The 25,440-nt window shown below is 47.4% G+C and overlaps 1 protein-coding gene across 1 annotated transcript in view; it reads left to right on the top strand.

Annotated features, from left to right (window-relative positions):
* elp3 (elongator acetyltransferase complex subunit 3) overlaps nucleotides 1-25,440 on the top strand; it is a 144,024-nt gene that overhangs the window by 43,905 nt on the left and 74,679 nt on the right. The window contains 1 exon segment of the mRNA XM_038800483.1: nucleotides 12,707-12,868. Coding sequence (XP_038656411.1) covers nucleotides 12,707-12,868 — 162 coding nt within the window.

A 25,440-nucleotide genomic window follows, 5' to 3' on the forward strand; every position in this document is an offset into this window, starting at 1 on the left:
CTGACTCACAGCTACACATGTCCCGCTAGCTGCTGACTCACAGCTACACATGTCCCGCTAGCTGCTGACTCGCAGCTACACACGTCCTGCTAGCTGCTGACTCGCAGCTACACATGTCCCACTAGCTGCTGACTCGCGGCTACACACGTCCCGCTAGCTGCTGACTCGCAGCTACACACGTCCCACTAGCTGCTGACTCGCAGCTGCACACGTCCCACTAGCTGCTGATTCGCAGCTACACACGTCCCGCTAGCTGCAAACTCTCTCAGCTACACACGTCCCGCTAGCTGCTGACTCACAGCTACACACGTCCCGCTAGCTGCTGACTCGCAGCTACACACGTCCCGCTAGCTGCTGACTCGCAGCTACACACGTCCCGCTAGCTGCAAACTCTCACAGCTACACACGTCCCGCTAGCTGCTGACTCACAGCTACACACGTCCCGCTAGCTGCTGACTCGACAGCTACACACGTCCCGCTAGCTGCTGAACTCTCCAGCTACTCACGTCCCGCTAGCTGCTGACTCTACAGCTACACACGTCCCACTAGCTGCAAACTCTCTCAGCTACACACGTCCCGCTAGCTGCTGACTCACAGCTACACACGTCCCGCTAGCTGCTGACTCGCAGCTACACACGTCCCACTAGCTGCAAACTCTCTCAGCTACACACGTCCCGCTAGCTGCTGACTCACAGCTACACACGTCCCGCTAGCTGCAAACTCTCACAGCTACACACGTCCCGCTAGCTGCTGACTCTCAGCTACACACGTCCCGCTAGCTGCTGACTCACAGCTACACACGTCCCGCTAGCTGCTGACTCGCAGCTACACACGTCCCGCTAGCTGCTGACTCACAGCTACACACGTCCCGCTAGCTGCTGACTCGCAGCTACACACGTCCCGCTAGCTGCTGACTCACAGCTACACACTGTCCCGCTAGCTGCTGACTCGCAGCTACACACGTCCCGCTAGCTGCTGACTCACAGCTACACACGTCCCGCTAGCTGCTGACTCGCAGCTACACACGTCCCGCTAGCTGCTGACTCGCAGCTACACACGTCCCGCTAGCTGCAAACTCTCACAGCTACACACGTCCCGCTAGCTGCTGACTCGCAGCTACACACGTCCCGCTAGCTGCAAACTCTCACAGCTACACACGTCCCGCTAGCTGCTGACTCGCAGCTACACACGTCCCGCTAGCTGCTGACTCGCAGCTACACACGTCCCGCTAGCTGCTGACTCACAGCTACACACGTCCCGCTAGCTGCTGACTCACAGCTACACACGTCCTGCTAGCTGCTGACTCACAGCTACACACGTCCCTGCTAGCTGCTGACTCACAGCTACACACGTCCCGCTAGCTGCTGACTCACAGCTACACACGTCCCGCTAGCTGCTGACTCACAGCTACACACGTCCCGCTAGCTGCTGACTCACAGCTACACACGTCCCGCTAGCTGCAAACTCTCACAGCTACACACGTCCCGCTAGCTGCTGACTCGCAGCTACACACGTCCCGCTAGCTGCTGACTCACAGCTACACACGTCCCGCTAGCTGCAAACTCTCACAGCTACACACGTCCCGCTAGCTGCTGACCCGCAGCTACACACGTCCCGCTAGCTGCTGACTCACAGCTACACACGTCCCGCTAGCTGCTGACTCACAGCTACACACGTCCCGCTAGCTGCTGACTCACAGCTACACACGTCCCGCTAGCTGCAAACTCTCTCAGCTACACACGTCCCACTAGCTGCTGACTCGCAGCTACACACGTCCCGCTAGCTGCTGACTCACAGCTACACACGTCCCGCTAGCTGCAAACTCTCACAGCTACACACGTCCCGCTAGCTGCTGACCCGCAGCTACACACGTCCCGCTAGCTGCTGACTCACAGCTACACACGTCCCGCTAGCTGCTGACTCACAGCTACACACGTCCCGCTAGCTGCAAACTCTCTCAGCTACACACGTCCCACTAGCTGCTGACTCGCAGCTACACACGTCCCGCTAGCTGCTGACTCGCAGCTACACACGTCCCGCTAGCTGCTGACTCGCAGCTACACACGTCCCACTAGCTGCTGACTCTCAGCTACACACGTCCCGCTAGCTGCAAACTCTCACAGCTACACATGTCCCGCTAGCTGCTGACTCACAGCTACACACGTCCCGCTAGCTGCTGACTCTCAGCTACACATGTCCCGCTAGCTGCTGACTCACAGCTACACACGTCCCGCTAGCTGCAAACTCTCACAGCTACACACGTCCCGCTAGCTGCAAACTCTCACAGCTACACACGTCCCGCTAGCAGCTGACTCACAGCTACACACGTCCCGCTAGCTGCTGACTCGCAGCTACACACGTCCCACTAGCTGCTGACTCACAGCTACACACGTCCCGCTAGCTGCTGACTCACAGCTACACACGTCCAGCTAGCTGCTGACTCGCAGCTACACACGTCCCGCTAGCTGCTGACTCTCAGCTACACACGTCCCGCTAGCTGCTGACTCACAGCTACACACGTCCCGCTAGCTGCTGACTCACAGCTACACACGTCCAGCTAGCTGCTGACTCACAGCTACACACGTCCCGCTAGCTGCAAACTCTCACAGCTACACACGTCCCGCTAGCTGCTGACTCTCAGCTACACATGTCCCGCTAGCTGCTGACTCGCAGCTACACACGTCCCGCTAGCTGCTGACTCTCAGCTACACACGTGCCGCTGGCTGCAAACTCTCACAGCTACACACGTCCCGCTGGCTGCAAACTCTCACAGCTACACACGTCCCGCTAGCTGCAAACTCTCACAGCTACACACGTCCCGCTAGCTGCTGACTCACAGCTACACACGTCCCGCTAGCTGCTGACTCGCAGCTACACACGTCCCGCTAGCTGCTGACTCGCAGCTACACACGTCCTGCTAGCTGCTGACTCAGCAGCTACACACGTCCCACTAGCTGCTGACTCGCAGCTACACACGTCCCGCTAGCTGCTGACTCACAGCTACACACGTCCCGCTAGCTGCAAACTCTCACAGCTACACACGTCCCGCTAGCTGCTGACTCACAGCTACACACGTCCCGCTAGCTGCTGACTCGCAGCTACACACGTCCCGCTAGCTGCTGACTCGCAGCTACACACGTCCCGCTAGCTGCTGACTCGCAGCTACACACGTCCCGCTAGCTGCAAACTCTCACAGCTACACACGTCCCGCTAGCTGCTGACTCTCACAGCTACACACGTCCCGCTAGCTGCTGACTCGCAGCTACACACGTCCCGCTAGCTGCTGACTCACAGCTACACACGTCCCGCTAGCTGCTGACTCGCAGCTACACACGTCCCGCTAGCTGCTGACTCGCAGCTACACACGTCCCGCTAGCTGCTGACTCACAGCTACACACGTCCAGCTAGCTGCTGACTCGCAGCTACACACGTCCCGCTAGCTGCTGACTCGCAGCTACACACGTCCCACTAGCTGCTGACTCGCAGCTGCACACGTCCCACTAGCTGCTGACTTCGCAGCTACACACGTCCCGCTAGCTGCAAACTCTCTCAGCTACACACGTCCCGCTAGCTGCTGACTCACAGCTACACACGTCCCGCTAGCTGCTGACTCGCAGCTACACACGTCCCGCTAGCTGCTGAACTCTCACAGCTACACACGTCCAGCTAGCTGCTGACTCACAGCTACACACGTCCCAGCTAGCTGCTGACTCGCAGCTACACACGTCCCAGCTAGCTGCTGAACTCTCAGCTACACACGTCCCGCTAGCTGCTGACTCTCAGCTACACACGTCCCGCTAGCTGCAAACTCTCACAGCTACACACGTCCCGCTAGCTGCTGACTCACAGCTACACACGTCCCGCTAGCTGCTGACTCGCAGCTACACACGTCCCGCTAGCTGCAACTCTCACAGCTACACACGTCCCGCTAGCTGCTGACTCACAGCTACACACGTCCCGCTAGCTGCTGACTCTCAGCTACACACGTCCCGCTAGCTGCTGACTCTCACAGCTACACACGTCCCGCTAGCTGCTGACTCACAGCTACACACGTCCCGCTAGCTGCTGAACTCTCCAGCTACACACGTCCCGCTAGCTGCAAACTCTCACAGCTACACACGTCCCGCTAGCTGCTGACTCGCAGCTACACACGTCCCGCTAGCTGCTGACTCACAGCTACACACGTCCCGCTAGCTGCTGACTCGCAGCTACACACGTCCCGCTAGCTGCTGACTCGCAGCTACACACGTCCCGCTAGCTGCTGACTCGCAGCTACACACGTCCCGCTAGCTGCTGACTCGCAGCTACACACGTCCCGCTAGCTGCAAACTCTCACAGCTACACACGTCCCGCTAGCTGCTGACTCGCAGCTACACACGTCCCGCTAGCTGCTGACTCGCAGCTACACACGTCCCGCTAGCTGCTGACCCGCAGCTACACACGTCCCGCTAGCTGCTGACTCACAGCTACACACGTCCCGCTAGCTGCTGACTCACAGCTACACACGTCCCGCTAGCTGCTGACTCACAGCTACACACGTCCCGCTAGCTGCAAACTCTCTCAGCTACACACGTCCCACTAGCTGCTGACTCGCAGCTACACACGTCCCGCTAGCTGCTGACTCACAGCTACACACGTCCCGCTAGCTGCAAACTCTCACAGCTACACACATCCAGCTAGCTGCTGACTCGCAGCTACACACGTCCCACTAGCTGCTGACTCGCAGCTACACACGTCCCACTAGCTGCAAACTCTCTCAGCTACACACGTCCCGCTAGCTGCTGACTCTCAGCTACACACGTCCCGCTAGCTGCTGACTCACAGCTACACACGTCCCGCTAGCTGCTGACTCACAGCTACACACGTCCCGCTAGCTGCAAATTCTCACAGCTACTCACGTCCCGCTAGCTGCCGACCCTCACTGCTACACACGTCCCGCTAGCTGCCGACCCTCACTGCTACACACGTCCCGCTAGCTGCTGACTCGCAGCTACACACGTCCCGCTAGCTGCTGACTCGCAGCTACACACGTCCCGCTAGCTGCAAACTCTCACAGCTACACACGTCCCGCTAGCTGCTGACTCGCAGCTACACACGTCCCGCTAGCTGCAAACTCTCACAGCTACACACGTCCCGCTAGCTGCTGACTCGCAGCTACACACGTCCCACTAGCTGCAAACTCTCACAGCTACACACGTCCCGCTAGCTGCAAACTCTCACAGCTACACACGTCCCACTAGCTGCTGACTCACAGCTACACACATCCAGCTAGCTGCTGACTCACAGCTACACACGTCCCGCTAGCTGCTGACTCACTGCTACACACGTCCCGCTAGCTGCTGACTCAGCTACACACGTCCCGCTAGCTGCTGACTCGCAGCTACACACGTCCCGCTAGCTGCTGACTCACAGCTACACACGTCCCGCTAGCTGCTGACTCGCAGCTACACACGTCCCACTAGCTGCTGACTCACAGCTACACACGTCCCACTAGCTGCTGACTCACAGCTACACACGTCCAGCTAGCTGCTGACTCAGCTACACACGTCCCGCTAGCTGCTGACTCACAGCTACACACGTCCCGCTAGCTGCTGACTCGCAGCTACACACGTCCCGCTAGCTGCTGACTCTCAGCTACACACGTCCCGCTAGCTGCAAACTCTCTCAGCTACACACGTCCCGCTAGCTGCTGACTCTCAGCTACACACGTCCCGCTAGCTGCAAACTCTCACAGCTACACACGTCCCGCTAGCTGCTGACTCGCAGCTATACACGTCCCGCTAGCTGCTGACTCTCAGCTACACACGTCCCGCTAGCTGCAAACTCTCTCAGCTACACACATCCAGCTAGCAGCCGACTCTCATAGCTACACACGACCCGCTGACTGCAAACTCTGACAGCTACACACGTCCCGCTAACAGCCGACCCTCACAGCTAAGCACATCCAGCTGGCTGCAGATCTTCACAGCTACACATGTCCCACTAGCTTCCGACTCTCACAGCTACACATGCCCAGCTAGCGGCTGACCCTCACTGCTACACCTGCCCAGCTAGCGGCTGACCCTCACAGCTACACATGCCCAGCTAGCGGGTGACCCTCACAGCTACACATGCCCAGCTAGCGGCTGACCCTCACAGCTACACATGCCCAGCTAGTGGCTGACCCTCACAGCTACACATGCCCAGCTAGTGGCTGACCCTCACAGCTACACATGCCCAGCTAGTGGCTGACCCTCACAGCTACAAACGTCCAGCTAACTGCAGAGTCTCAGCTACACACAACCTGCTAGCTGCAGAGCCTCAGCTACACATGTCCCGCTAGCAGCCAACTCTCGCAGCTACACACGGCCCGCTAGCTGCAAACGCTCACAGCTACACACATCCCGTCAGCGGCCGACTCTCACAGCTACACACATCCAGCTAGCTGCCGACCAGCACAGCTACACAAGTCCTGTTAGTTGCCAACTCTGATTGCTACACACGTCCCACTAGCTGCAGATCCTCACCGCTACACATGTCCCACTAGCTTCCGACTCTCACAGCTACACATGTCCCACTAGCGGCTGACCCTCACAGCTACACATGCCCAGCTAGCGGCTGACCCTCACTGCTACACATGCCCAGCTAGCGGCTGACCCTCACTGCTACACATGCCCAGCTAGCGGCTGACCCTCACAGCTACACATGTCCAGCTAGCGGCTGACCCTCACAGCTACAAACGTCCAGCTAACTGCAGAGTCTCAGCTACACACATCCTGCTAGCTGCAGATCCTCACCGCTACACATGTCCCACTAGCTGCCAACTCTGACAGCTAAACACGTCCAGCTAGCGGCTGACCCTCAAAGCTACACACGTCCCGCTAGCTGCAGTTCCTCACAGTTACATACGTCCCGTTGGCTGCCGACTCTCGCAGCTACACAGTCCCACTATTTGCCGACTTTCACAACTACACGCATCCAGCTAACTACAGATCCTCACAGCTACACATGTCCAGCTAGATGCAAACCCTGACATCTGCACACGTCCCTCTAGCTGCCGACTCTCACAGCTACACATGTCCAGCTAACTGCAAACGCTCAAGGCTACAACGTCCAGTTAGCTGGAGATCCTCACAATTATACATCTGCTACATGTGAATTATTTCAGCTACTGGCTTTTGGCTAGCAGTGCACCCTCACTGCTGAATTCTGAGAGAGTGGGATCCTACAGTGTAGTCACCTCATTCCTTCATTGTTTCTTATTTTCTGTTTTTGCTCTGTGTCCTTTTTTGTTTCTTTGCATTTTTTTCTCTCTAGCCCTATTTTTGTCACTTTGTATTTATTTTTGCTTCCCACTCCCTTTTCTGTTGCGTTGTTATCCTGTGGGTTGCCTGCTTCACGCTAGGTGTCATTCAGTTGGTAGCAATTTTAATCACTGTCACCAGGTTGTGTATTAATGTTCTGCTTCAGGAGTTGAGCACAAATATCAAGGTTGACAATCCAGTGCAGTACTGTGGGAATGCTGCATTGTTGGATGTCTTTGGATGAGATGTTAAACTGAGGCCTCACCTATCCTCTCGATTGAATGCAAAAGATCTCAAAGCATTATTCAATGATGATCAGGAGAGTTATTCCTGATGGCCAATATATATCCCTTAATCAACATCACAACAACAGATTAATTGGTCATAATCGCATTGCTGTTTATGGGAGTTTTCTGTGCGCACATTTGCTGAGCCTTTCCAGATATACAACAGTTTCTACATTTCGAAGTATTTCATAAAGTTCTTTTGGACAGCTAGTTATCATGCCCCTTTGTCGTCAGGCTTCCTCCCGTCTCACGCACCCCACCACTTGTACTTCACGCTCACAGACACCCTCACAAACACCCCCGGCCCCACCGCAATCCCCAATGGATCAGCTCTCTGCTTTCCCTGTTGCCCACCACCCACACCCACATGGAACTTGCACATTCAACTTAATAATGCCTTCTCCTATGAAGATCTGATAGTCCATTTCAGTGCAAGAATAGAAGGAAAATGAAGTACATTTGTCTCAGCTGTCCAAACCTTTGTTGCTTTCCCACATGATCCCGTGACTAGTTATACAAATATTCTAGTGAGTTATCAGCCAAAGAAAGCCGTATGTGCAGAGTACATTTGTTAATCAATTAGTGGCTGTTTAACGATTTAAATTATTTACATAGTCATTCAGCAAAGCACTCAATTCTCAAACTTTATACTTTATTGCGTTGTTAATGTAAGCCTACTTGTGACACTAATAAAGATTATTTAGTCTCTCCTCATATGACAGTCCCGCCATTCCAGGATTCAGCCTGGTAAACCTTCGCTGCACTCCCTCTATCGCAAGAATATCCTTCCTCCGATAAGGACACCAAAACTGCACACAATACACCAGGTATGGCCTCATCAATGCCCTATACAATTGTAGTAAAACATCTCTATTCCTATCCTCATCCTCTCATTATGAAGACCAACATGCCATTTGTCGTCTTTTTTTAAATATAAATATTTTTTATTGGGTTTTTGAACAAAGTATATTTACCGTTACGTACACAGGATAAGAAACATATACATATATAGAAGAGAAGGGCACACCCAAACATACCAAAGAAAATAAAATAATAAATAATAAAAAAAATAAAATAGAATAACTGGTAGGGTATTGTGCACCAGTCAACAGCAGCAACCCTGTACACCTGGCAAAATTATTTACAACACATAAGTAGGCGACTGTTTGTGGGGGGGAGGGAGGGGGGTGGAGACTGGGGTGGTAAATATACATTTGGGTGCCGGAGAAACAATGCTTTACTGCCTCCTTTACTGCCTGCTGTACCTGCGCACGCACTTCCAGCGACTGATCCACAAAGTCACCAAGGTCTCGCTGAGCATCCAACTCTCTCAATTTACACCCATTCAAATAATAATCTGCTTTCCTATTTTTGCTACCGAAGTGGATAACCTCACATTTATCTACATTATACTGCGTCTGCCATGCATATGCCCACTAACTCAGCCTGTCCAAATCCTGCTGAAGCATCTCTGCATCCTCCTCACAGCTCACCGTCCCACCCAACTTTGTATCATCTTCAAATTTGGAGACATTTAATTTCCTCGTCCAAATCATTAATATATAATGTGAACAGTTGGGGTTCCAGCACAGATCTCTGCAGTACCCCACTAGTCACTGCCTGCCAATCAGAAAAAGACCCATTTATTCCAACTTTTTGTTTCCTGTCTGCTAACCAGCTTTCTGCCCATCTCAAGACACCACCCGTAATCCCATGCACTTTAATTTACATATTAACCTGCTATGTGAGATCTTGTTGAAAGCAAAAATGGCAGATTTCCTTCCCTAAAACATTAGTGAATCAGATGGGTTTTTACTACAATTGACAAAGGTTCCATGGTCATCATTCGACTTTTAATTCCAGATATTGAGTTTAAATTCTATCACCTGCTGCGGTGGGATTCAAATCCGGGTATCCAGCTCACTATCCTGGATCTCTGGATTACGAGTTCAGCGACAATACCACTATGTCACCGCCTGCCCATGACATGGGTTCACACGGAAGAAAACGCCTATAAATGTGACACTGAGGGGTTTGGTCGGAGTGGAGCTGGTCTGATCAGGAGTGCTTTCCTGATGTTGTGGTTCAGACTCAATGCTAGTGACACAGGAACTTCACTCTGATTCAGAGTTGTGCTGATACAGGGATCTACTGTGCTGAAAGTTGACACTGACCTCAATCGCCACTCCTTGTTGTAGCCTCGGACAGAATGCTGGGAGTTGGTCAGAAGCAAAGCTACTTCTGTGCCACGTGAGATGGAGCCATGAGTACATGTGTTTAAATAGCACCGGCCACGCACAGGAAGACATGTCAAGGAACAGTACAATAAGGGAGAGATTGTGGCGTGGTGATAACGTCACTGGGCTTGTAATCCAGATGTTAACGGTCCAAATCCCACCACAACAGCTGATGGAATTGAAATTCAATTCATAATCTGGAATTGAGAAGCTAGTCTCAGTAATGATAACCATGACCCTGTGGTCAAATGTCGGAAAAACCCAACTGGCTCACCAATAGAGAAGGAAATGTGCAGCCCCTCCCTGGTCTACATGCGACTCAGACCCAAAGCAAAGTGGTTGAATCTTAACTGCTACCTGAAATGGTGTGGCAAACCACTCAATTCAGTTCATTGGAAGCGTATACGTTGCCCTTGCCAGTGATGCCCACATTTCATGAAATAAAAAGGATTAAAAAGGGATACAGTGGCCACCAAGCTGCCAGGAGCTTGAAAGGGTGATTTGGGGGAGATTTCTGAAAGTGGGTTTCGATTCTGGTTGCTGGATTGGAATAGTAGGAATTTCCTGAATAAGGCAGTAGTGTGTGGGGAGGATGGGAGGTGGGCATAGAGGATGGGGTTGGGTAACAAACTACACGAGGGTGAATTTCACACAGATTCTCCACACTTGGAACCTGTCAACTGCTGTTCACGTAAAATTTAGACAATGCATATCCGAAACCAGATTGAATCTAGACACGTTTTGGAGTATCACACTGGATATGCCTGGATGGGTGTCCTATCCAGAGTGTAGTCCTGCAAACAGAACACTGGAGGAAGGTATCCAGAGACCAGTAAATACACAGAACTCTGAAAAGGGAAGAATGTCAGGGATCAGCCCAGCCACACATCCCCTGGAGGCTGAGACTGTCCAGGCAGCATTCTAAACATAGACTCCTGGAGGACTAGACTGTCCAGGCAGCAGTCTAGAAGCTGACCCCTGGACCAGGAGTCACTTATTGCTCTCCGTCAGCCTGCAATGCTTCTGGATAATGGTGCCACCCAACCTTGCATTTTGCCTTTTTTTGCCTGGTTGCCTTGATCTCCCCTTTGGACAGGAGGGTTGTCCAGGGAGCAGTCTGCACATTGATGCCCGAATGATGCAATCTGAAGGACTGTGTCAGACTGGCTGAAGATTGGGAAATCAGTGTTCCTGACTGGGAATTTCATTGCAAAGAGGGGAGATCAGTTGCAAGGCAACAAAGAAAGGTGGCAGAAATGTGAGGTGGGATGGCACCATTGTCTGGAAGCATTGCAGATTCCAATTCCCATGGGACAGGCCAAAGACATTAACTGGAAGAAGGAGCACTGCCATGATCCTGCAGCCAAGTGTGTAGTGCGGTGTTTATCATCATTTTCATCGAGGAGGTAATCTTTCTGCATTGGGATTTTAACAAGCTTCTATTCCAGCACCTGCTCTACTTAAACAGCTGGTGATTGAATATTGATTGGTGAAGTATGACCTTTATTAAAACGGATATTTTTATGATTTTGTATTCAACAAGATATTTTGAGTTTTTTGTTAACCCTCTAAATGATAGCTTTTTAATGGAACATCAATGTGAAACCATGTGTGTGATTATTGTGGGTTAATTAGACAAGAGAGTAGGAGGCTGGATAGAGATGAGAATAGATCAGTCAATCCAACAGGTTGTCTCAAGCAGCCGGCAATCCTTGAATGTGGTGAATGTGAAACGTTAGCTGCAGAGCAAAGGGAATTGAGCTGCTGACTATTCCCTATCGCATGTCATCTTCCAGCGACAGTCCCTCTGAAACTTTGGTGATATTCACCAGTGGTGTTGACTGTCCCTGTACTGGCCCCTCCCTCCCTGTGGCATTTCCAGTGTGATACTCCAAAATGAAGCAGCATCATATCATACTTCTGCAAGTTACAAGTAATTTTGGCTACTTTTTAGCAGCCAGTAATAAGTGCGCTATGAACGTAAACTATTATAAAACTCAGCTGCTTGCATCAAGTTCCACCCACTCATTACTCTCCCTGTGCTCGCTAACATACAAAGTTCCTACTATCTAAAATCCTCCAATTCCCTGGTCCCGTGCATTCCCAATTGTAATCCTTCTGTACTGAAGGTCATGCCTTCAGCTCTGGAATTCCTCCATCTTTAAGACTTTAATATCCGCCCCTTTCTACAAGCTTCTTGAATGTTCTTAGCAATTTTCTTAATATTTTGGCTGGGTGTTAATGTTTGTCTGATTTCCCCTCGTGTAAGTCACCTTGGGGCTGTTTTTCTATCTCGTGTGAAAGGTACTGTAAGGCGTTTCTGTCATTGATTGGGAATGACCAGTGCTGAGCTAGGTGATGCCATTAGATTAAGCCAGTTTATACAAGGAATGGCAGAGTGGCCTTCAGCTGATCTTCTACCCATCCCAAAAGTAAATTGAAAGCTGTTTGCTTGGTTGAAGGGTGCCCCACAGAGGGAAGATTTGTAACAGTATAATGTTTTTCTCCATAATCTTCCTGAGCAATATTTGTTTCTTTTTAACTTCTTGCTTTTCATGAATGTTATGATGTGGAGATACCGGCGTTGGACTGGGGTGAGCATAGTAAGAGGTCTTGCAACACCAGGCTAAAGTCCAACAGGTTTGTTTCAAACACGAGCAGGTGAGGAAGGAGCAGTGGTCCGAAAGCTAGTGTTTGAAACAAACCTGTTGGACTTTAACCTGGTGTTGTAAGACTTCTTACTGTTCATGAATGTTGACTATGGTGGTGATTGCCACCTTGCTGTACAGTGGATGTGGTGGATGTAGCCCAGACGTACCAGTGGCACAGCACTGTGAGAACCTCTCATTATTTTGCAATTACCGTTCACCAGATAATGGCGTCAATTGACTGATTTCAGGTACTCTGAGCGCAGCAATACAAAGTGTGTTGGGATCACCATCGAGACCAGACCAGACTACTGTCTGAAGCGCCATCTTAGTGACATGCTGCAATATGGCTGCACACGGCTGGAGATTGGGGTGCAGAGTGTCTACGAGGATGTGGCCAGGGACACCAACAGGTAGGGCATGGTTCAGAACCCAGACATTTGATTTGGACATTGTTAAAATTGCCATTTAGAAAATAGGAATGGGAGTAAGCCATTTAGCTTCTGGAGCCTGTTCTGCCATTCAATAAGAGCATGGTAATCTGTGGCCAAACTCCATATGTCACCTTATTCCATAGTCCTTGAAACAGAAAATATTATCAATCTCCGATTTAAAATTAGTGCTTAAGAATGGAAAAAGTAGGGAGTTGGAAAGGCCCATTCAGCCTGTTGGACGTCTCAGCCATCCAGTAAGATCATGGCAGATCATCTTCCGCAACTCCACCCTCTTGCACTAATCCCGTATCCCTTATTCCCTTAGTAAAAGGATCTATTGATCTTTGATCTGAGTATACTCAGTGGGTGAAATTCTCCCATTTTTTTCAGTATCCAGCTCTGACTGAAACCCAGCGTGTTGCTCTCCAGCTGCACAGCCGAGTTTTCAGGTTCAGATTTTGAGCATCGCTGAAAAGGAAGATTCAGCGGGAGTATTTTACACTGTCACTTGTGGCAGGACGGCACATATAGAGCCGGCAAGGCTGGTTCCACAGAAATGGCAGCACCCTTTAAAAAAGGTGCCCAATTAACACAGAAAATAAACCCCCTCCCGGCCCACGGACACAGGGAGGAATCTCTCTCCCTCCCCACAAGCACAGGGGCTCTCCGCCCCACCATCAGCAATCAGGGCCCTCTCCCCTCTCTCCCACCCTCACCCCCTCCACCCCCATCAGCTTTTGGGTCTCTGACTACTCCTCCCACCCATCAGCAATCAGCATCAGGGGCTTTCCCAAATCAGCATCTGCAGCTCTCCCCCTCACCAACAAACAACGTAAATCCCACCCCCAATGGGGCTCCCCAGAGGATCTACCAAACTCCGCCAGGGGACAGAGCCAGGGCACTGCCCAGGCATTTCCCACTCCCCTCAGGGGCTATACTTAGCTTTGCACCCCCGGGGAATTCCCCCCCAACTGATTCACATTTTTCCAAACCTGTTGTATTCCTCGCCACATCACATCAGCAATATATGAATGTTCTGTGAGGTGAGAATCTTGTTGCGGGGGCGGCCCTGGTAAGTATGTTAAAATGTATTTAAATTAGGTCGCTGCCCTTTCTGGGTATGAGGGGCGTGGAGGAATTCTTGCGGGATTGTCTGCTGCGTCGCTGTTCTCGCTCACTCAATGCTGTTCTCAATAACTGAGCATCCACATTTCTCTGGGGTAGAGAATTCCAAAGGTTCACAACCCTTTGACTTAGGAAAGTTCTCCTGGTCTCAGTCCTAATGGCAGATAACTTTATTTTGAGACTGCGACTCCTAGTTTTAGATTCCCCAGCCAGAGGAAACACCCGCCTGCATCTATCCTGACCCAGCATCAATATTTACTTGTCGAACGTAGAACGATACAGCGCAGTACAGGCCCTTCGGCCCTCGATGTTGCACCGACATGGGAAGTCAAAAACTAAAGGCCATCTAACCTACACTATGCCATTATCATCCATATGCTTATCCAATAAACTTTTAAATGCCCTCAATGTTGGCGAGTTCACTACTGTTGCAGGTAGAGCATTCCACGGCCTCACCACTCTTTGCGTAAAAAACCCACCTCTGACCTCTGTCCTATATCTATTACCCCTCAATTTAAGGCTATGTCCCCTCATGCTAGCCACCTCCAGCCGCGGGAGAAGGCTCTCACTGTCCACCCTATCTAACCCTCTGATCATTTTGTATGCCTCTATTAAGTCACCTCTTAACCTTCTTCTCTCTAACGAAAACAACCTCAAGTCCATCAGCCTTTCCTCATAAGATTTTCCCTCCATACCAGGCAACATCCTGGTAAATCTCCTCTGCACCCGTTCCAAAGCTTCCACGTCCTTCCTATAATGAGGCGACCAGAACTGTACGCAATACTCCAAATGCGGCCGTACCAGAGTTTTGTACAGCTGCAACATGACCTCATGGCTCCGGAACTCAATCCCTCTACAAATAAAGGCCAACACACCATAGGCCTTCTTCACAACCCTATCAACCTGGATGGCAACTTTCAGGGATCTATGTACATGGACACCGAGATCCCTCTGCTCATCCACACTACCAAGAATTTTACCATTAGCCAAATATTCCGCATTCCTGTCATTCTTTCCAAAGTGAATCACCTCACACTTCTCTACATTAAACTCCATTTGCCACCTCTCAGCCCAGCTCTGAAGCTTATCTATGTCCCTCTGTAACCTGCAACATCCTTCCGCACTGTCTACAACTCCACCGACTTTAGTGTCATCTGCAAATTTACTCACCCAACCTTTTGCGCCCTCCTCTAGGTCATTTATAAAAATGACAAACAGCAACGGCCCAGAACAGATCCTTGTGGTACGCCACTCGTAACTGAACTCCATTCTGAACATTTCCCATCAACCACCACCCTCTGTCTTCTTTCAACTAGCCAATTTCTGATCCACATCTCTAAATCACCCTCAATCCCCAGCCTCCGTATTTTCTGCAATAGCCGACCGTGGGGAACCTTATCAAACACTTTACTGAAATCCATATACACCACGTCAACTGCTCTACCCTCGTCTACCTGTTCAGTCACCTTCTCAAAGAACTCGATAACGTTTGTGAGGCATGACCTACCCTTCACAAAACCATGCTGACTGTCCCTAATCATATTATTCCTATCGAGATGATTATTAATCGTATCTCTTATAATCCTTTCCAAGACTTTACCCACAACAGACGTGAGGCTCACCGGCCTATAGTTACCAGGGTTATCTCTACTCCCCTTCTTGAACAAAGGGACCACATTTGCTGTCCTCCAGTCCTCTGGCACTATTCCTGAAGCCAATGATGACATAAAAATCAACGCCAAAGGCTCAGCGATCACTTCCCTGGCTTCCCAGAGAATCCTAGGATAAATCCCATCAGGCCCCGGGGACTTGTCTATTTTCACCTTGTCCAGAATTGGCAACACTTCTTCCCTACGCACCTCAATGCCATCTATTCTAATAGCCTGGGTCTCAGCATTCTCCTCCACAACATTATCTTTTTCCTGAGTGAATACCGACGAAAAGTATTCATTTAGTATCTCGCTTATCTCCTCGGCCTCCACACACAACTTCCCACCACTGTCCTTGACTGGCCCTACTCTTACCCTAGTCATTCTTTTATTCCTGACATACCTATAGAAAGCTTTTGGGTTTTCCTTGATCCTACCTGCCAAAGACTTCTCATGTCCCCTCCTTGCTCGTCTTAGCTCTCTCTTTAGATCCTTCCTCGCTTCCATGTAACTATCAAGCGCCCCAACTGAAACTTCACGCCTCATCGTCACATAGGCCTCCTTCTTCCTCTTAACAAGAGATTCCACTTCTTTGGTAAACCACGGTTCCCTCGCTCGACCCCTTCCTCCCTGCCTGACTGGTACGTACTTATCAAGAACACGCAATAGCTGTTCCTTGAACAAGCTCCACATATCCAGTGTGCCCAACCCTTGCAGCCTACTTCTCCAACCTACACATCTTAAGTCATGTCTAATGGCATCATAATTGCCCTTCCCCCAGCCATAACTCTTGCCCTGCGGGGTATACTTATCCCTTTCCATCACTAATGTAAAGGTCACCGAATTGTGGTCACTGTCTCCAAAGTGTTCACTTACCTCCAGATCTAACACCTGGCCTGGTTCATTACCCAAAACCAAATCCAATGTGTCCTCGCCTCTTGTTGGCCTGTCAACATATTGTGTCAGGAAACCCTCCTGTACACATTGTACAAAGAACAACCCATCTAATGTACTCAAACTATATCTTTTCCAGTCAATATTTGGAAAGTTAAAGTCTCCCATAACAACTACCCTGTAACTTTCGCTCTTTTCCAGAATCATCTTTGCCATCCTTTCCTCCACATCCCTAGAACTATTAGGTGGCCTATAGAAGAGAGTTCTAAACTTCTACCACTCTTTGTGTAGAGAGGTGTTTCTTCATTTTACTCCTGGAAGGTCTGGTTCTATATTTTAGGCTGTCTCCCAGTCAGCATTAATAGTTTCCCTCACAGTTCCCCATAATATCTTGAAAACTTTGACCAAATTAACCCTTGATCTTCAAAATTCCAAAATCTAACCCAGGTCTGAGTAATTTCTCCTTACAATTTAATAATCGCAGTCCAGAGATCATTCCAATAAATTTGCAACGCACTCTCTCCAAGACCCCCCAAAGGTATGGTGCCCAGAACTGATGTGTGACATGAAAGTCCTGATGAATGTTTTTTTTCAGAATGAAAACTGCACAAGTCACTCTGTTATTTAAGAAAGGTGACAGAGGGAATGCAGATAATAATTGACTGGTCAGTCTAACATCCATTTGAGAGATAATTACTACAGTCAATTAAAGGCTGGGATGACTGAACACCGTGACAAATTTCCGTGCCTGATAGACATGACTGAAAATGTGGCTTAAGTCATGGATAGGGGAATAGAACATAGAACGTACAGTGCAGAAGGAGGCCTTTCGGCCCATCGAGTCTGCACCATTCCACTTAATCCCTCACTTCCACCAGATCCCCGTCACCCAATAACCCCTCCTAAACTTTTTGGTCATTAAGGGCAATTTATCATGGCCAATCCACCTAACCTGCACGTCTTTGGACTGTGGGAGGAAACCGGAGCACCCGGAGGAAACCCACGCACACACGGGGAGAACGTGCAAACTCTGCACAGACAGTGACCCAGCGGGGAATCGAACCTGGGACCCTGGCGCTGTGAAGCCACAGAGCTATCCACTTGTGCTACCTTGCTGCCCAAATGTCTGGATATTATTTGTTTGGACTTTCAGAAAACATTTGGAAAAAGTCCCTCATGAGAAGATAGCTAAGGTTAAAGTTTATGGAACTGAAGACAGATGATTGGCCTGGTTAGGAAATTAGCTGAGCAGCGAGACAGATAGTAAGGATACAGGCAGGCACTCAAATTGACAGATGACTATTGGTGTCCCGCAAGAATTTGTAACAGGATCTATTGCATTCATTGATGACTTAAATGATTGGATAGAAAGCCACATGTCCAAGTTGTCAATGATACAAAGTTGGATGGGCATTGAAAGTCATTTAGATGGAAGCATGAAGCTACAAAGAGGTGTTAATAGGTTAATTGAACATGGTAAATGGATTTCAATAGGCAAATGTAAGATCAGCTACTTTGGACCTAAAAGGGATAGACAAGGTAATTTGTAAAAGGTGAAAAACTAGAAGCAGAGGAAGTCCAAAGACTCGGGAATCATTAAAATGTCACGAACTGGTACAAACAAAATCAAATGAAATGGTGGCTTTTATGTCTAGATGACTAGAATGCAAGGGTTTAGACCCGGGTTCGAATCCCAGCTTGGGTCACTGTCTGTGCGGAGTCTGCACGTTCACCCTGCGTCTGCGTGGGTTTCTGTGGTGAATCACATTCCGCATAATTCACACTGTTGTTATATGATGTGCTGTATTCATGTAAGCTCGGTATATGAGCAGTTGCGCGGCTCTGCCCATAGGGGGAGATGAGGGGTTTGTACTGGGCTCCACCCTTGGCTCTGCCCATGGCTCCTCCCACTAACCGGAAGTATAAAGCTTTGCAGTCGTGAGCCTGCCTGCCAGTTCATCACGTCGCAGGCAGGCTCTGTTGTAAGACTATTAAAACCACTGTTCACTTCCAACCACGTGTCTTGTGAATTGATGGTCACATCAGTTTCCTCCGGGGGCGTCGGTTTCCTCCCACAAGTCCCGAAAGACTTGCTTGTTAGGTGAATTGGACAATCTGAATTCTCCCTGAGTGTACCCAAACAGGCGCCGGAATGTGGCGACTAGGGGATTTTCACAATAACTTCACTGCAGTGAAGTTCTCTTAATCAGGCCGTAAACTCTTTTGCACCTCCTTCGCTTCACTTGGGCTTTCCTTTGCCACTTTAACAAACCCCACTGTCTTATCCTGTTTTACCACATCAGCCTTCCCAGTGCTTTCCTTCTACCACCAACACTGTGACTTTACATGGCCTAGTTTATTACAGTGAAAACATTTGAAATTTTTCATTTCTCTTCCATCCTCCTGGATTTCCTTTTTAATCTGAGGTCCACTCTCCTTATTATCTCGCATCAGATCCCCTTTACCTTTACCACGAGCATTTCTCTTCCCCAGTTTCTATCCCTCACAGGCTGAAACTGACGTCGGAAACCAAACTTTGATTTATCAACAAATTCATAATCATCTGCAATTTCTGCTGCTAATCTCACAGTTTTAATCCTCTCCTCTTCCACATGAGTTCTCACTACATCAAAAATAGAATTTTTTAACTCCTCCAAAAATATAATTTCTCTAAGAGCTTCATATGTTGTCTATTTTCAAAGCTCTCATCCACCTATCAAAATGACTCCGTTTGATCTTTCGTTAAATTTCCAAACCTTTGTCTGTAGGCTTCAGGCACTAGTTCATATGTACCTAAGATGGATTTTTTCACATCCTCATATGTCCAAGATACCTCCTCTGATAGTGATGCAAACACCTCACTGGCTCTACCTACCAATTTGTTTGAATCAGTAATACACACATGTCCTGTGGCCATTTTATTTGTTTAGCTACCTTCTCAAATGAAATGAAATGAAAAAGGCTTCTACATCCTTTTCATCAAACCGTGGCAATGCTTGGACATATTTAAATAGATCCCCACCCACCAAGCCTTCGACTATGCACTCTCTCTGTTTATCCGCATCACTATTCTCAATCTGTACGTTTCTCTTTATATCCACCAATTTTAACTGACTGTCATGTTTCATGGCCATTTTCTGAAGTGGGGCTGGGTGCCAGCAAATAGAAGTAGAAACAGGAATAAGGTGCATAAAATGAAGTGTTCTGAAGAAGGGAATAATACCATCATTGAACGGATCTGACTAAGAAAGGCTACAAGGAATGCAGCAACAGGTTTACAATGGGTGTATGTAAGCGCACAAAGTGTGGTGAATAAAGTTGATGAGCTATAATCACAAATAGCCATGTAGGAATATGATGCAATGGCAATAATGGAAATACAGTATAAAAGTAGTCAGGAATGGTTGCGTAACATGTAAGGACATCAAGTGTTCAGAAAGGATAGGGAAGGAAATAGGGAGGTGGAGCGGCAGTACTGATTAGGGAAGAATTGTAGTATTGTAAAAAGATGGTGCCCTTGAGGGAGTAAATATAGGATCTATGTGGTTACTCCTGAGAAATAAAAGAGTTTGATCACACTTATTTTGAGTATTCTATAGGCCACAAATAGTGATTTGTAGGGAAAACACCCGAGATTTGTCAAAACCAAAAAATGATGATGCAGGGCAACTTTAATTAATCAAATAGGAACATTGGAATTAGGAGTACGCTATTCAATAGGATCGTGGCTGATCTGGTTGTGATCGCATTTCCACTTGCCTGTCTTCCTCCCCATACCCCTCGACTGCATCAAAACTTATCTAACTCAGCATTGAATGAATTCAATAACCCAGCCTCCACTGGTTTCTGGGGAAGAGAATTTATCAGACAAACAACACTGAGAGAAAAGATTCTCATCACTGTCTTAAAATTCAGGTTTCTTATTTTTGAATTGTGTCCTCTAACTTCTAGTCTCCCTCAAAAGAGGAAATATCCTCTTAGAATCCACTTTGGCAAGCCCTCTCAATATCTTGTATGTTTTAATAAGATCAGGTCCCATTCTTCTAAAATTTGATTGTGATAATGTTAAGAGTTAAGGCGGAGAAGGAATTTATTAACCGTGCTCCAGAGAACTTCTTGACCAATATGTTCTCCATCCACCTAGTATTGCTGGATCTGGTGCTGGCATTGAGGTCTGTGGTGGACACTTTGGGTAAGAGTAATCATCATATTATAAGGCTTAGATTATATGAGTGATCATCATATTATAAGGAGAAGAGCAAGTAAAAATCTAAAGTAGAATTTCTGAATTGGAGGAGGGCTAATTTCAATGGAATACGAAGGGACCTGGCCAAGATAAAATGGAACCAAAGACTGACAGGAAAAACTGTAACAGATCTTGAACGAGGCATTGTTTCAGGTAGAGACTTGTACATTCCAGCAGAGGCAAAAGGTAGGGGAAACCACAGCCAGAGATCCTTTGATGTTGATGGAGATGGAGAATATGATGGATCAAAAAAAAGAGGGGTCTATAATGCATCCTAGATGAATTCTTCAAACAAAAGCCAGACCAGGTAAAATAAGTTGGAAAGGGAAATTAAAAAGGAAAATAACACACACAGCAGAAATTTAAGAATAAAATGGCAAGCAACATAAAAGGGAACCCAAAAATCTTCTACTGGTATGTAAATAGTAAGCATGTAGCAAGGGGTGAAATGGGTCACGTTAGAACAACAACGTATCTAGCATCTTTAATATTAAGAAACCTCCATTTCACAGGAGCATTATAAATCAAAGTATTACACCAAGCCTGATAAGAAAATATTAGATCAGATGGCCAAAACCTTGGTTAGAAAAGTAGGCGTCAAGGAATGTCTTAAAGAAGAAAAAGTAGATAGCGAGGTTGTAAGGAGGATATTCCAGAGCTTGGGGCCTAGGCAACTGAAGGCACAGCCTTCAAACATTGTTTAATAAGGAATCAATGTAGGTCAGCCAGCACAGTAGTGATAGGAGAACAGGTCTTGAGTGAGTTAATACACAGCCAACAGAGGTTTTGATGACCTCAGGTTTGTGGATGTTATAATGTGGGCGACCATTGCATTGGAATAGCTGAATTTAGAGGTCAAGGTAACCAGAATGAGAGTTTCAGCAGCAGATGAGCTGAGATGGGAGCAAAGTTGTGATGTTACGTGGGTAGAAAGATTTTTGAAAGTGACGAGACATAATGCAAGAGTGGTTAGCAAAGCGTATAGGATCTTGATCTTTATTAATACAAGTATTGAGTACTAAAACAGGAAAGCTCTGTTTAGGTTGCAACTAGAATAGCATCTGGTCTGGTCATGACATATGTAAGGATCCTTGAGAGGGTGCAGAGAATATTTTTAAGAATGGTTCCAGTTGTTCTAAAAGCCAAGGTCATTTGTATTGGTAAGCATTAGAAATAATAGAACATAGAACATAGAACAGTACAGCACAGAACAGGCCCTTCGGCCCTCAATGTTGTGCCGAGCCATGATCACCCTACTCAAACCCACATATCCACCCTATACCCGTAACCCAACAACCCCCCCCCTTAACCTTACATTTTTATTAGGACACTACGGGCAATTTAGCATGGCCAATCCACCTAACCCGCACATCTTTGGACTGTGGGAGGAAACCGGAGCACCCGGAGGAAACCCACGCACACAGGGGGAGGACGTGCAGACTCCACACAAACAGTGACCCAGCTGGAAATCGAACCTGGGACCCTGGAGCTGTGAAGCATTTATGCTAACCACCATGCTACCCTGCTGCCCCTTTGATATAGGATATATGAAATAAGATATAGTTCAAATGGGTTTAATTTAATGTTTCTGTGCCAGAAAGGGTAAAACCTATAGTCAGATTCATGCTGGACAAAGATGTTTGCATGTGTTGGGGTTGGTTAAGTTCTGACTGCATTTCTATTGTGCTTAAAGAGTTCTAAAGCGTGAAGAAAAAAGTAGGCCAGCAGAGGTATGTGGGTGTTGCTTAGCAACTGGGGCCTTGTAAGGTAGAGAAGCTTTTAAGTTTTAATTTAGCTAATTGATTCCATTTGGAGCTAGGTAGTGAGATGGAAGACGGCTTTCACAGCTCTGCTCGAAGCATTTGAATTTAGAAGGCCAAAGAGGGACCATTTCTCTGCCTTGCAAGAAGAAAATCCATACTATGGAATAACGGTTAAGAAAACAGATTCTGGAAACCTAGAGTCCATCTAGTAAGGGAAACTAGAGAAATGAAGAGATGTTTCCAAGAAGTCTAAAGTTTTATTATATGTATTTTTTAATTTTTCCAATTAAGGGGCAATTTAGCATGGCCAATCTACCTATACTGCATATCTTCGCGTTGTGTAAGTGAGACACACGCAGACTCGGGGAGAATGTGCAAACGCCTCACAAACCCAGGCAGCAGTGCTAACCACTGCTCCACCAAGAAGTCTTGAGTTATCAGAATAAAAGAAACTGGGAACCACAACGGATTAATGTTCAGTAGAAATAGAAATTTGAACCGGCATTGGATCTTGCGAGGCTAGAAAGATATCTGCAGTCGTTTTAAGGTTTCCGATAAATTCCTACAGTTTGGGAGACATTATTTGAAATAATAGTGGAAATCGGTGGCTGGACCTCTTGAGTTTGTGTAAAAATCTTTGAGACAAAGAAAACCTGAAGAGAGAGGTGTAAAACCTGAAAGAGAAACCTTGATAGAAGCAGCGGAGGGAAAGAATTTAAAAGAAGATTTGAAAGCAGAACTTGAAATCACTACTGTGGAAGCTGAGCAAGCTGGCTCACGGTATAATAATCATCTGGGGGGAGTTAGGTTCAGAGAGGAATGTATCTTACCACAGTTATTTTGTGTGCTTAAAAGAACTCTGTATGTTAATGAGACCATTATTTAAAAAAACAGATCTTAAAAAGTACTTTGTGGCCAGCGTGGTGGCGCAGTGGCTAGCACTACTGTCTCACGGCGCCGAGGTCCCAGGTTCGATCCCAGCTCTGGGTCGCTGTCCTTGTGGCGTTTGCACATTCTCCCCGTGTTTGCGTAGGTTTTGCCCCACAACCCAAAGATGTGCAGGGTAGGTGGATTGGCCATGCTAAACTGCTCCTTAATTGGAAAAAATGGATTGGGTACGCTAAATTTATATATTTTTTTAAAAAGTACTTTGTAATACATGTTAATACTAAAACCTGTGTGTAATTATTAGGTTAAAGGGGGAGTAAAGTAGTATTCTATTCTCATCCAATTTTTTCATGTTTCATACATATTTTTTCTTGTTAAAATTAATTTGTGGTGTTGTGACTCTGTTACAGTCTTTTGAGCCAGTCATTCTGGGATCTTCCCGTCCAATTATAACATCAACTAGATTTGGTTAGGATCCCGGATGAGAACCCCAATACTTTGCAATTTGTAAAATTGTGAGGAAATGTTATTGCACCACAGGAATGATAACACTGACCAATTGGTATCTTTTATGTTCAAACAAACTTTAATTTAAACATAGAATTAACCATATTAACAGCAAAGAAATAGCTTTACAGTTAATAGTTGCAACAGTTGTTAACTGAAAGGAGAAACTTTCACATGCTTCCTAAACCTGCGTTTGTATTTCAATTAAGCAAATTAATGTAGTCCAAATACCACTCATGAATAAAGTTAACAACCGGTTTTTCACCCGCTTTTCTCTGTAGAATCTTTAGAGTGAGAAAGTTTCAGGACCAAAACTTAAACACTTTGTTTCGATTAAAATCCTAGGAAGAACAAACTTTTCAGACGGACCTGGCTCCTCCCCTTAGTAAAAGAATCGGTACCTAAAGCATATAAGGTATTCCTCTGTCTCCTTCCACAAGATGTCCCATGACCTGTTTAGCCAGGACCCAACGCAATGCCTCCTTAAATTATCTACACCCCAGTTGTCCTTTAAACATAAACAACATTCCATTAGCAGAACACTTAACCTAAAAAATTAGTGACTACCTCACTTTTATGACCCCTTTTTCACAGCTTTAGCAGACATACTGTCTGTATGCATCTTAATCCATGTTTAAATAACGTCACTGCAAAAATGTATAAAATATGACAATTCCTTACATTCATCACAGATGTAATACAGAGCTGAGGAATTTTAGCTACAAAGTTAGATTGGCGGAGTTGGGTTATTCTCCTTGGCGCAAAAGAAATTGAGGGTGAGATTTGATTGAGCTGTACAAGTTTATGACAAGTTTGGATGAGGCAGACAATGGGGACATGAGTGGTTTTATCGGCGAGTGGTTCTGACTTGGAACTCACTGACTAAAAAGTTGGTGGAAGTGGAGGTGATCAGGGAAATTGGATCATTACTTGAACATAAATCTGAAGGGCTATGAGGATGGTGGGGGAATGTACTGTGGATTGCTCTACCAAGAGCTGGCACAAATCTAATGGGCTGAATGGCATACTTCTGTGTCGTGAATGATTCCGTAACACTATTGTTGCCTATAATATCCCTGGTTGAGGCCAATCTTATCTGCACATGCAACCACTGGGCGATATAGATGGGAGCTAAGTATAAAGTGAGGATCAATGTTTGTGTCTAGCAGGAGCAGCTTGTATGTGGAGAGAGGCATATCACTCTCTAAGCACCCTCTGCACGGTTAGGCACAACTGCAAGGTTGCATAAATGCACAGCTGAAATAGAGATTGGTAAAGTAAGACTGATTGAAGATCAAAGCAGTGTCAGCTGGTATGCAGTGTGATTTTTTAAAATGTTTTCCGTTATTGGTACACATAAGAAGAAACTTCAATATAATTTTATTTTGGATCCTGATGACATTGAGTCCCTGCTGTTCGACTGTGTCCTGCTGATAGAACTCGTGACTCGTTTGGCTAAACCTTTTGCTTCTCTTCTTT

This window comes from Scyliorhinus canicula, chromosome 6, assembly GCF_902713615.1.
Source record: "Scyliorhinus canicula chromosome 6, sScyCan1.1, whole genome shotgun sequence".
Classification (NCBI taxonomy): domain Eukaryota; kingdom Metazoa; phylum Chordata; class Chondrichthyes; order Carcharhiniformes; family Scyliorhinidae; genus Scyliorhinus; species Scyliorhinus canicula.